At 33.0% G+C, this 14,403-nt stretch overlaps 1 protein-coding gene across 4 annotated transcripts in view; it reads right to left on the bottom strand.

Annotated features, from left to right (window-relative positions):
• Positions 1–5,086: 5,086 nt before the first annotated feature.
• The window catches only part of LOC107665100 (poly [ADP-ribose] polymerase 6-like), a 25,836-nt gene continuing 16,519 nt past the window's right edge, over positions 5,087–14,403 (bottom strand). Inside the window, exons 16-24 of one of the 4 annotated variants that reach the window (XM_016455861.1) lie at positions 14,219–14,281; positions 13,946–14,013; positions 13,798–13,846; positions 13,597–13,709; positions 11,395–11,467; positions 9,614–9,683; positions 8,156–8,235; positions 8,013–8,076; positions 5,087–5,207 (exon numbers count right to left, since the gene is read on the bottom strand). In XM_016455861.1, the coding sequence (XP_016311347.1) occupies positions 5,119–5,207; positions 8,013–8,076; positions 8,156–8,235; positions 9,614–9,683; positions 11,395–11,467; positions 13,597–13,709; positions 13,798–13,846; positions 13,946–14,013; positions 14,219–14,281 (669 nt within the window). In that variant the 3' untranslated portion in view covers positions 5,087–5,118. Of the gene's footprint in view, positions 5,208–8,012; positions 8,077–8,155; positions 8,236–9,613; positions 9,684–11,394; positions 11,468–13,596; positions 13,710–13,797; positions 13,847–13,945; positions 14,014–14,218; positions 14,285–14,403 lie in introns of those variants that run through there. The other 3 variants (XM_016455867.1, XM_016455853.1, XM_016455874.1) reach the window with 3 other exon arrangements.

The raw sequence follows: 14,403 nt of genomic DNA, 5'->3' as shown, positions 1-14,403 counted from the left end.
CACACACACACACACACACACACACACACACACACACACACACACACACACACACACAGACACACACACACAGAGATCTACAAAAGGTTGAGCAGAAGTATAAAGCAGCAGAGAAAGGCAGAGATGGTCCTCGTTGTTCACCAGACGAGTGTTAAACGAGTGAACCTGTGACACCTGCTTCATCACGTCATGCTGCATCTGATCACTTACTAAAGTAAAAACACATGATTTGAGGAATAATTCATGTCTGGACCACAAACACTGATCTTACACTCAACTTCAACTCCTAGTGTTTGGTTCAGATCACTAACCTCATGTGATGTCTGAGCAAAAAAAGAAAGAAAAGGGAAATAAAAGGGACTGATGGATAAGACTGTGTTTGCGGAGTGGAAATAATAGGGAATTAGGATCGTCTCTGAAGACGACGGAATTAATCCAAAATGAATTAAAGCAAAGACAAAGACACAAACACAATGCTTCAGAGAGATACACACAGTCTCTCAGCGAACACGACACAAAGCACGACAAAACTGATTAAGTGAGAAATAAAAAAGAAATGGATGACATGAGCAGAGAGACAAAGAGCTGCGGAGCATCTGCTCTCTCTCTCAAATATGTTTAAATATATTTAAATATTAATAATTTATGAATGAAATTATTTAATAAATGATGAATAGTAAAGTATTATTAATAGATAATATTGATATTCTATTAATATTATTATTATTTTGAAATCTAATATAACTGAAATGATAAAAATATGAAGATGTAAACTGAAACTATAAAGTATTATTTTACAACTTTTTATTAATACAATATTATTACTAATAGCTTAAAATAGTCTAATTGAGACCCTAAAAAACATACAATCAAGATGTGAAATTACATTATTTATTAATAATTTACAATTATTTTACTATTTAATATTTTAATTCTATTTATTATTAATATTTGTATTAATACCATTAAAGAATTTAATTAATTTGTATTAATGAGATCTAAATTGAAATTACACCTTTTTTTTTTTGAACATATATATTGAAATTTCTGGAATCACAAAATGAATTGTGATTAATTCATATATATATATATAAATGAATCGATTATGAATGAAAAGTTGGAAAACAAGCAGCTTTGTCATAATTACAGCAGTAATGCTGGCGTAAATATCTTACTTTATGTCTCTGAACATTGTGTTGGCCAATGTTCGCCTTAGAGTCTAAAAGGTTGTTAAACCACCGATTTAGTCTCATAAGGCCACATAATTAAAATATAAACCCCTTTTTCTCTCCTCTGATAGGTTTAGCACATTGATAATCACATCCTCCATCATTCAAGCAGGCTTGTGAATGTGCTGCTTGTTCAGATCTTTATTTCATGACAGTGTGTGTTCAAGACGCTGCCAGAGAACGAGAGCAGAGAGAGAAGGAGACTCAAGTACAGACAGAAGAGACACACACCTGTCTGACCCCAGGATGCCCTGAAACACATGAGAGAGAGAGAGAGAGAGAGAGAGACAGACACACATTTACAGCGCTTGAGTCCCCTCTAGTGGAGACCAGCTGCTGGACACTGGATGAAGTTTTTCTATTCTATAGTCATTCTGATATGTGACCCTGGAGCACAAAACCAGTCATAAGGATAAATTTTTCCAAATTGAGATGTATGCATCATCTGAAAGCAGAATAAATAATCTTTCTATTGATGTATGGTTTGTTAGGATAGGACAATATTTGGCCGAGATACAACTATTTGAAAATCTGGAATCTGAGGGTGCAAAAAAATCTAAATATTGAGAAAATCATCTTTAAAGTTGTTCAAATGAAGTTCTTAGCAATGCATATTACTAATAAAAAATTAAGTTTTGATATATTTACGGTAGGACATTTGCAAAATATCTTCATGGAACATGATCTTTACTTAATATCCTAATGATTTTTGGCATAAAAGAAAAATGTATAATTTTGACCCATACAATGTATTGTTGGCTATTTCTACAAATATACCCCAGCGACTTAACACTGCTTTTGTGCTGCAGGGACACATATTTGACCGACAGAATGCTTGATACTTTATGACAGTCATACGCAGTCGTGCTGTTGTTCTGGAATAATCATGACTGTGATTGGTTCGCTGGTGATCACATGACTGATGTCCAGACCAGCATCATGTCTGAATGTTAATTAGTTTTACTTTTTAAATGTATATACATGCATGTTTTTGTTGCATATATATCTGTTCTAGATTCAATGTAAACACTATGCTTTGGCAATACATTGTAACAATTGTCATGCCAATAAAGCACATATTGAATTGAATTGAGTGTGATATTTCTTTTATACAACAGCTTAATACACAAGTTAAAACTGAGTATCTCACACCAAGACGAATTGCTTGTGTGTGTAAACACTTGGCAATGAAGCTCTTTTTGATTCTGTAGACACTATACACACAGATATGATGTTTAATTTAGCTCCCTCATTGAAAACAACTGCAGTAAACAAATGAATTAGTGAACTGGAACTGCTGTATAAAACACAAAATAATAAATATATAATTAAATTAAAAAAATGTAATTTAATATTTAATTTACACAATATTGACTGAAAATCAACTAAAATGATCTGAATTACACAGAATTTTTTAAAAACTATTTTTTTTTTACTAAAATTATACCAAGAAAATGTAATTTAATATTTAATTTACACAATATTTAGGGAAAATACACACACACAAAAAATCGAATTACTAAAAAAGTACTTTTTTAACTAATTATTTTTACTAAAAATAATACAATGTAATTTAATATTTTATTTAAACTATTTATTGGAAATTCACTCAAAAATATCTGAATTACTAGAAAAAAAAATACTAAAGTTTTTACTACAATTTTTTTATGAAACAAATGATATTGATTATACTTTTATAAGTTGTAATTTAATATTTAATTTACATATTTACTGAAAATGTACTCAAAAATATCTGAATTACTAAAAAACAACCAAAGTTTTTACTAAACAAATTATACTATTTTTACTTTACAATTTAAACTAAGAACATTTTATTTAATACTTAATTTCACAATATTTTGTGAAAATGCACACAAAAAATATCTGATTAAGAAATTACACAATATTTTACTAAATAAATTTACTAATACAATATTTAGTGAAAATACACTCAAAATATCTGAAAAGAAAATATGTGTATTACTCACTGATGAAACTGATGCATTTTTGTTGACCAATTAACCAATTAGCTGATATATCAGTTGCTCACTAGACGATGATAATGCTCCCAAACTTCAAATATTTAAAGAATGAAGACTGTAAAGCAGAGAGAATAGGATATTTCTAATCTAATGCTGATGATAAGTGAATATTGCAAAACACAGCAACTGTTCATCACAGATTTACCTGAGAATCCATTGCTAAAGCGACATTCACGGCACCTGACGTAAAAAAGACAACACTGCATGGAAAAAACCCATCATCTGCATCAATGAACATGAGAGAAATTAAGCATCTAAAATTGTGCAAAACCTCTCTTTATTTATTGAGTTCAGTATCAATTCCACCTGTACAACCGCAGTTCATACAGCATGACCTAAGAGCAGGAGATCTGAGGGGTCTGCTCCACATCAGAAACATCAGAAACCAGATCCAGAGCATCCAAAGACCTGCTGACAGCATTCCTCCTGTCCTTCATTATTTACAGCCTCCATCAGGCCTGCATGTCCAACACAGATCCAGAAGAAAAGGTGCATGAGAGAATCAGTGCAGCACCTTCAAACAAATCATTTAACATTTCTCACAAACGCCAGAGAACCAACAGAATAAGGAGGAACACCAGCAGTCAAACGTTTGGACACAAAACATCTGCTTAAATGACTGAAATCAAAAACATACCGTGCATATGGTTTTTTTTTTTTAAAAAAGGAAATTCTCTCTCTTTTTTTTTTTTTTTAAATTGACAATTATTTTTTTATGGACTATCGTATAAATGATTTATCCATGCAACACCTGCTGACCTGTCAAATACAGGTCAAAATTAACCATGCCGGTTAACACATAACTCACTAGCCCTATTGGCAGGTTATGATTAGTAAGTTATGTTCATAATATTACTAAAACAAATCATAAAGATGCATGGTCACACACTGGACGACAAGTGGCATGTCTCTAAAATTCAAATACATTTTCTAATATTACAAAAAATTAAACTTGCAACAAAATAAATGCAGTTTAGAATTTTATTTTACTTGATTTTATTTTTATGACATCCACAAACAATGACTGACTGTCATAAATCTTTCAATTGAATGATTCAGTCTAAACATTCTTAAATCAAGATACATTTATTTGAGATGCAAAATGACAGAAGATATTAAGTCTGCTTGTTTTTTGAACAAAAATAAATAAATAAAGTGAGTTTTTGCTTAAAATGAGAAAAATATCAGCCAGTGGGGCAAGAATGTCTTGTTTTTCTTTTGAATTAAGTTTATTTTTCTGACCCCAAACTAAACTGTGACACATTTTTCATGTCATTTTGCTTCTCAAGTAAATGTATCTTGATTTATGAATGTTTAAATATTTGTATTGAAAAACAAGACACAAATCCTAATTAAAATATTGGGGTTTTTTTCAGTGTAGCTCTTTTTTTGTGATCTCGACATAAAATAGTAGATTTTAGTTTTTGACATTTTTTCATGATTTCGATTGTCAACATAACAAAATAACAAAAACTAAAAATGAAATTAATACAAATGATTTAGACATATATAAAATAACAAAAAACTACACTAACTGCACAAAAAAAAAAAAAAAAAATTAAAATTAATGGAAAATCTAAAAATAAAAATTCAATTAAAAAAATCAATAAAAAACTACAATAAGGATATTAAAATAACATTATTATTATTTATTTTATTCTAGCACACAAGTCATAAAAACAACTTTTCTATGTCTAGATCATCAGAAAACAGCCATTTAACATGCATAACATTTTGTCACGACAAGTTCATAATAAAAATAAACTGAGATCACAAGAAAACAAGAGAAAACAAGTGCATGGCCTCTTGGGGCTTCCGTAGACTGCCGTGATCAATCAGAGAGACACTCACACGAAGAAGAAGCGTGTGCAGACGTGGTCAGACACCGGACACACCCAGATGTTGCCATGTTTCTGCAGGTCTTTGGATGTGATCACTGTCAACACAGAAACACAATCATCTCATACATCAGTCTCGGCTGACAAACAGGATTTAACCCAACACAAGAGAATTTATTAAGCAATATGTGACCCTGGACCACAAAACCAGTCATAAGGTTCAAATTTTTGAAACTGAGATGTATGCATCATAAATAAATAAGCTTTCCATTGATGTATGAAAACATCTGCTTAAATGACTGAAATCAAAAACATACCGTGCATATGGTTTTTTTTTTTTAAAAAAGGAAATTCTCTCTCTTTTTTTTTTTTTTTAAATTGACAATTATTTTTTTATGGACTATCGTATAAATGATTTATCCATGCAACACCTGCTGACCTGTCAAATACAGGTCAAAATTAACCATGCCGGTTAACACATAACTCACTAGCCCTATTGGCAGGTTATGATTAGTAAGTTATGTTCATAATATTACTAAAACAAATCATAAAGATGCATGGTCACACACTGGACGACAAGTGGCATGTCTCTAAAATTCAAATACATTTTCTAATATTACAAAAAATTAAACTTGCAACAAAATAAATGCAGTTTAGAATTTTATTTTACTTGATTTTATTTTTATGACATCCACAAACAATGACTGACTGTCATAAATCTTTCAATTGAATGATTCAGAATCAGGTTTAATAATAAATATATTTAAATCTAGGCTCTTAGAATCAGGTTTATTACTGATATTTTTGTTTTGTCGTGAACAGCGTGCAACTTTTTAAATTGAATTCTTAATGGTTTTAATACAACTAGATCAATTTTTTATCTTTTTTTTCTGATGCATGATTTTTATTTATTATGCATCTATTGTAATTATTTTACGATTATTTTAAAGCCTTTTTATGTAAAGCACTACGAGTGCCTAAAAATGCAATCGTCAAATCGGCCGAGGACTGATTTCAAGCTTTGGTCACGACAGGGAAGAAGAGACAAGTGCAACTTTAAAAGAGTTTTGACTTACATTTGTGTGATTTCAGAGTTTGCACACTTTACTATTATTGCAACATGTGAAAATAGAATAAATAATGTGTCCAAATGTTTGACTGCTAGTGTACGTCACCCTATACTGCAGAGCTTTGTGGAAATCATCCACAAGCAGAATGGAAATAAAGCTTTCAGATGGCGTCACCAAAAAGCATAAACATGAGAAACGATAAATCGTGTAAGCGGAGCCGAGCAACAAAAGACGGGACATTAATTTCAGAAGGAAACTCAAGAGATAAATACATCTGGGATATTAATACGTCATCAGTCAGAAAGAGCAGCGGAGGAGAAAGACGAAGAAGATACGAACACAATAAAACGCACAGACTCATCATTTACTACGCAAAAAACATTTTAAATGACTTTCTTGTTTTTACGTGTACAGATTTTTAGTTTGAGAAACGATCCGAGCGACAGATGCGACTTCACGCGAGTTCCGTCTCGTCCAATCAGGCGCCTGTCTGCTTTTGACTGACAGCAGCTCTGTGGGAAGTCAAAGGGTTGTGGGCGGGGCTTATCGTGAAGATTCCCTTCATCTCATCCCATGCGAAAGACAGGACGGAAGAAAGTAGAGATGGATAGAGCGGAGGAAAGAAACGGCCTCAGCTGGAGTAGATCTGGGTGCCGATCACACGCATGATCTCCTTCTGGATCTTGGGCTCCTGTGTGTTGATGTTTGCATCTCCCACCTGACCGTCCTCATACCTGAGACACACATCACATTAAAATAATAGTTCATATGCAATACTTGAAATTACAACATTCATGTTTTGTAATTGGTTTTATCTTGAAAGTAGCCTATTAGTTAACTAAAACTTTTTTCATTCATTTTGCAATAAAACTTGCAATTTTCGTTCATCGAAATATAATATAATATGAAGAACTTGAAAACAAATAAAAATGTAAAATGTTGCCTTGGCTACTAACTGAAATAAAACACGTTCAAGTATTAAAATGACTAAAACTAAAACTGAAATAAAAAATAAAGCTAATTGGAGATAAAATAAAAATTACAAAAGCACATAACAAAATGAAAACCAAATACATACAAATAAAAGCTAATTAATAAATACTATAAAAATACATAAATAATACTAAAAATAACACTAGTAACTAATGGTAACTAATTAACTACGGCTATAGATACACTGTGCAATACATTTACATATGCAATATGTAAATTCAATCATTTATCAAACTGCCTGTCACAATTTTGTGCACTTTTTCCCCTTGCACATATTTATAATAATTTCTGTATATACATAATTTATACATGTCTGTGATTTCTCTCTCTCTCTCTCTCTCTCTCTCTCTCTCTCTGCCCTGGACCACAAAACCAGTCATAAGGTTCAAATTTTTGAAACTGAGATGTATGCATCATAAATAAATAAGCTTTCCATTGATGTATGGTTTGTTAGGATAGGACAATATTTGGCCGAGATACAACTATTTGAAAATCTGGAATCTGAGGGTGCAAAAAAAATCAAAATATTGAGAAAATCATCTTTAAAGTTGTTCAAATGAAGTTCTTAGCAATGCATATTACTAATCAAAAATTAAGTTTTGATATATTTACGGTAGGAAATTTACAAAATATCTTCATGGAACATGATCTTTACTTAATATCCTAATGATTTTTGGCATAAAAGACCCATACAATGTATTGTTGGCTATTGCTACAAATATACCCCAGCGACTTAAGACTGCTTTTGTGCTCCAGGGTCACAATTATCAATGTTTTTTTTCTCTACTCAAGCCAAAACTCAGTGAATTGTTAGAGCAGGTGAGATCTGAGATGTTTTACCTTCACAGAGAGCGATGCAGTTTAAGTTCCTGCTCTGGAGGAAACGTGACTGTATGGGGCGACTCTGTTGAAGGACAAATAACACACAGTTACTGCTCTGAGACGCCCAGCACAGGTCAAACGTTTTAATGTTTCTGTCGTACCTGTGGCATTGTGTTCATTCGATTATATCGCTGGACTAACTCATCTTTAGTGGGCATGCGATGCTGGCCCTTCCCCATTCCTGAACACATACAAAAGAGAAGAAATAAATCCATCATTTGATCTAATATTCATCTCTTTTCCAGTGAAATGATGCCGGTGCTCAAATGAGGCCAAAACAGAATCAGTCCACGAAAATAACTGCATTTTTATGTAACTTGCATTCAAACACTCTTGTTTCTTGGAATATAATCTTTTTTTTATATCTATGTATACAGTATATATTTGTTTCTATAATTTATTATTTATACATTTATACAGTATTATTAATACAGCTTGGTTGATTTTGTTGTTGGTTATTTTTCTATGTGCAATTAACACTAAACCCAGCTACTAACTAGTCTGAGTTGTTGTTGTTCATTGGAAACTTGCGAGATCAGATTGGACCTCGACTTTGGCAACAGCACTGGCACGTCTTCATGCACTGCAAAAATTTTTTGGGGTCAGTATTTTTTGTTTTTACTAAGTATTTCTTGTATAGTCAGTTTGCCTTTTCACCAGTAAAACATCCTTACAAACATTTACTTGAGAAGCAGCATTGCATGAGATTTTATGACTTTTTTGTATATATTATTATTATTTTACACATTTTTTCTCTAAAAATGTCTTCAATATCTTTGTCTTGTTTTTTTTTTTTTTTAATTAAGTTGCAATCACTTGAGAAGCAAAATGACATTAAATAAGTATTATTTTCTGAATTAATACTATTAATAGAATAATAGAATCATTCAAAATTAAGCAACTTTATGCTTAAAAAAAGAAAGAAAAAAAAAACAGTCAATGGGGTCAGAAAAATAATCTTGTTTTCCCTTTAAATAAATTTCATGTTTATTACCTAACTGGCAGATTTTTTTTATTTATTTACATTTGTACTTTTTTACAATTATATTCTTCGGAAAACAAGACTTAATATCTTAGATATTTATTAATGCCTTAATTCATTTTGCCTCTTAAATTAATGTAACGATTTAAGAATATTTAGATATTTGCACTGCAAAAACAATGCAAATATTCTGAAGAAGAAAATCAATGTTTTAAGTGGAAGAAATTAACAAAAGGTAGAGCAGATTAGACTTAAAAGGAGAAATTTGCTAACAAGAAAAATAACCACTGAAAACTAGCCCTTCCCAAATTCGCTTCTGAAGTAAAAGTATGTTGTTTTAAGGATAGTTTTAGACAAAATACCGATAAAGAGAATGATTGTTTGCAGTGTGGAAAAGGAAAAGCAATTCAGCACACAACAAAAAAAATTCACAGATTCAAAAACAGTGTCCACGCACAACAAAGCAGCATTCATATGGATCAGAAAACAGACTGAGGTGTTTGTTACAGAGAGAGAGAGACTGAGATGTGATGAAGAACCCACAGCGAAGCACGGAAGACGCGGGTCTGGATCGTACCTGAGTATCCAAAGGAAATACTGGATATGGGGCTCAGATAGATGCCCTTCCCGTACGCTGCTCCATGCAGCTTTGATGAAAGAGAAGAAGAGGAGGAGAGAGTTACACGCTCTGCACACGCTCCCCGTAAAAGAAGAGAAACATGCCAGAAACGCTTTCACATCTGAGCTGTGGCCCAAAGAATCACAGCAAGACAGAGACGTCTGATGGGATGCATTCAATGAATGAAGAAGAAAGCATGAGAAACAACCAGTGAAGCACTTAGGAAGAAGACAGGTGATGATGATGATGATGATGGTTTCCATTGAAGATGCATGAACATGCATTATACAGCGAAATTAACGTTCAGTCTCATGAGAGTTTATAGATGTATGACTGAATGAAATGATGGACGTCTTTCCAGGAGAAAAGCATCAACAAGCACCAGATGACATGAAAATGACTGACATGGAATTAAAGATGGAAAGTTCTTATAGAAAAAGATCATTCCAGGAGGATTTTGTTGTTTTCCTGGTAAACTTCATCTTCAATGTTGAACACAAACTCTCTAGAAACCTCATCAAATGCCACTGATCTCACAGTCTTCAGTGAAGTGCAAAGAAACAAAGCTTGAGAACGACATTTATTTTAACTGTTCACTATAGGATACTACCATAATGTTCTGTATCCAACAATGCAATGCAACTTCACCTTCCATTTCCAGTGTGATGAACAAACCAGAAGTAAAATCTGCCATGATTTGTAACATTATTTGATCAGTCTGACAAAAGTTCATACATTTTTACACTAAATTGGATTAAACTGCTCACTGCACTTCAAAAAATCATGTTCTTCTTCAGAATTTTTGTCTTGTTTTCCAGCACACATATCTAAACATTCTTAAATCAAGATACAAAATAACAGTAAAAAGACAAGTCTTATTTTTTGAAAAACGTACAAAATGTTATACTTGAAACAAGAAAAAATATTGACCATTCAGAAAAATAAACTAGTTCATTTTTCTGACCCCACTGACTGGTATTTTTCCTTGTTTTAAACATAAAGTCACTTCATTTTGATCAATTTCTCAGAATACAAGACTTATTATTTTATGTAATTTTACTTCAAGTAAATGTATCTTGATTTAAGAATGTTGAGATATTTGTACTAGAATAAAAAAACAAAAACACTGAAGAAGGAAATCATTTCGCTAAGAATTAAACATGCATTTAAACAGCAAAACGAAAAGAAGCCTGTTTTCTGATCATCAAATGCAAGTGACAAGAAAAAACATCAATCAGTTTAGGTCACATAATTAAGTTCATTTTTCTGACCCCATTCATTTTAAACCTAAAGTCGCTTAATTTCGCTTGTTATCTTTATGTCATTTTGTATCTTGACTTAAGAACGTTTATATATTTGTACTGGAAAACAAGAGAAAAATACTGAAAAAGGAAACCATTTTTGCAGTGAGAATTAAAATGCAACACAATGAGGTTGAGTGAAACAATGTTGCAGATTACAGTTTCAAATGTTGCATTCCGTTTCACTTACTACTCTTACATAGTCAGCACTATACAGCACATACTGTGAAGTAAGCAGTAAGCTAGCATTCCATTCTGAATGCAGCCAATCACACACCATCCATCCTTTACTACAGGAAGTAGAATAGTGTTGGCTGAAGTCAGAAAAGGACCTGATTCCAGACATAAATGCAGTCGGACATCCATTACGATCAGAACAGATCATCTGGACTGCAGAGAACATGAGCTGAGGTCAGCTGACTGATGGCTTTTACATACCTGCAGTTTAGTATAAGAGGCATTGACCAGTCCATTCCTCAGAACCGAGTGCCAGTTTTCAATATGGGAGCCACTAGAAGGAGAGAAACAAGTGATAAAATCCCACAGACCAGAATAACACAGAGAATTGATGGTGCCGGACTCTTTGGACCAATAAGCAAACTACCTAAGACACCTTAGCAACTTGTATCGTGGTTGTGAGTTTTGCACGGTCATGCACCACTCACTGTTCAGAAGATGTCAAAATTCAGTTTTATAAGTGTGACTGAAAAAATCTGATGACCTGTACAGTATTATGTAACGCAGCTTTTCGTTAAATCTGGCACAAGTGTATTTTTAAACACAGATGTCTGGAGATATTTCTGAGTTATGCTAGTCTTTTGTTGGCTGTTTTTGAATGACTTTTATTTCACGCAAGGTCTAAAAGTGGAAATGTGTCCATAAAAATAACACAAAAAGCACAGAAATAGCACAAAAAAACCTGACGTGTTTTCCAGTGGTGTTTAAATTTATACCACATTTATAAGTCTGCACCCGATATAAACCTGTCATTATTTTTGATGCTCTTGATATTCTTTCTCTGGTGGTCTGTCGGGATCATAGGAAACATTTCACTGAGCTCTGAATAGTAACCTGATCAGCAGCTTATAAATCTGATTTCTTGGCAGATTTAAATGAATGAGGTTTAAAACAGGCCCTGAAACTATTATAAAATGTCACATTTTCATTCTTAACCTACAATTCATATTTTTTTCTAAGATGAACTAAATTGAAACTGATTATAAAAACATTTTCACTTTATTGCATGACTTTGCTTGGTGAATTCAATCAAATAAGAAAAGAAAATTGAGCGCAAACACCACTTAAAACTAATTTTGACATTCATTTAATGTTGGATAATATAAATCTCTCAATAGAAGATCAGATTTGTGCTTTGGGATCCCAATTTGTCCCTTTTTCATGTACAATGCAGCCATTCTAAAAGTAATGATCTTTAGCACAAAAAAAGGGAGTAAAAAATACAGTTGCTACACTGAATGATGCACCAAACTAGAATCCTCCCATTATATTCAATAAAGCAAAATGTAGATTGTAATGAAAATGTAATTTGTAATGAAAATGTAATTTGTAAGCAAAATGTAGTTTGTAATCAAAATGTAGTTTGTAATCAAAATGTAATTTGTAATCAAAATGTAGTTTGCAATCAAAATGTAATTTTTGTTGTCAAAATGTAATTGTAATCAACTCAGTGCACAATTTGCCACACCACAAACTGTCAAACACATCTTTCAGAGTTATGTGCCTTCTAGAAGCTTGCGTTCTGCAAGTGAACGGCGTATTATTGTGCCATCTCAAAGAGGCACAAAATCACTTTCACAGACTTTTTCATTAACTGTTCCATCCTGGTGGAATGACCAGTCCTTAACCATCTTCAAGAAACGACTAACACATCTGTTCCATCTTTATTTGACCCTCTAACTCTAGCACTTTCTATTCTATTTTAATTCTACTTTATCTATTTATCTTCTTTTTTATTTAAAAAAACTAACACTAGCTTTCTATTTTTTCTATTCTACTTGTTTTTCTTTTTTTTGTGTATGTGTGTGTGTGTGTGTGTATATATATATATAATACCTTGCTATGTGTACTGCATTGGGTTAACCGAGACTTGTCATTTGCACTTACATATTGTTGCTCTTTTGTTAGTTTTGATTGCTTCTATTGTCCTCATTTGTAAGTCGTTTTGGATAGAAGTGTCTGCTAAATGACTAAATGTAAATGTAATTAAAATGTAGTTTGCAATCAAAATGTAATTTGTAACTCAAAATGTAGTTTGTAATCAAAATGTAGTTTGTAATCAAATTATATTTCTAACAGTTCCTGCTGCAACATGTAGTGTGTTGCACTACATCGCTTGCATTTACTGCAGACAGTTTTTTGATTATAATGGAGGCATTCTAGTTTGTTGTTTTTGAAAGAAGTCTCTAATATTTTCGTTTTTGAAACAAAACTGAGGCTGCATTTATTTGATCAAAGTCCACACCAAATATTCAGTGCAACGTACAACAGCTTTGTTAATTCTAACCGGAGCATTTGGGTTGGTTGCGTCGTTCAGCGAGTGCAGACAGTGATGTGATCGGCTCTGGCGTGAGTATGATTCTCTGTGACGTGCGTGTGTTTCTGCAGGTCACTGTGACTCACTGGAAGGCAAAGGTGCTGCCATAGAGTTTCTTTGCGGTGCGAAATCGAGCTTCTTTTGCAGGCGGGCTGCTCAACAGCAGAAACTGATGAGATGTGTGCATGAACTTCAGCTGCTATAAACAGCAAAACACAGAAGTGAAATGAACAAAGGCAAGCTTATAAAAGTTAAGCTGTTCTTGCATTTAAAAGTGTTCATCTTACCCTACTGAGCGGCAGCTTCACAATATGAGACCTGTTACTGGATATGATCCTGCAGAGAGAGACAGATAAAATAAACCATCAGAAAGGCCTAAACACACTTACTGTGGTAAAATCACTGTAATGCCTGGCCTGTTGCTTATTAACTCACCACTGCAGTAACGGATGAGCCAGAGGATCCAGTTTATCCATCTGCTTCTTAATCTCCAGATACGAGCCCTGAAAATACACATACAGTTTCAGAAAAACAGCCTCTGACAACTCATTTATCAATATCATTTTTGTACATGCACATTCTTTTTTCAAACTTTAATTTAGTCTTTGTATGATTTAATAAGGATATTCCACAGGAATGTTGTGGGAAAGATATTTTATAAAGATTTAAGGATCATTTTTTAGCAAGTAGACTGACTAAAAACAGTACCTGTGTCATTTCCCGAATAGACATCACACTGTCTAGAGCTTTCTGCAGACGCTCATAATTCTTCTTCTGTTCGGCACAGGAGCAGTACAATAATCACACACAAACACAGAGAGAGACACACACACAGAGAGACACACACACACACACACAGAGACACACACACACACACACACACACACACACAC

The sequence above is a fragment of the Sinocyclocheilus anshuiensis genome, unplaced genomic scaffold (genome assembly GCF_001515605.1).
Source record: "Sinocyclocheilus anshuiensis isolate Anshui unplaced genomic scaffold, SAMN03320099.WGS_v1.1 scaffold1303, whole genome shotgun sequence".
In the NCBI taxonomy this organism is placed as follows: Eukaryota; Metazoa; Chordata; class Actinopteri; order Cypriniformes; family Cyprinidae; genus Sinocyclocheilus; species Sinocyclocheilus anshuiensis.
The sequence above is the reverse complement of the archived record's forward strand: the minus strand, read 5'-3'. Positions and strand labels throughout refer to the sequence as shown.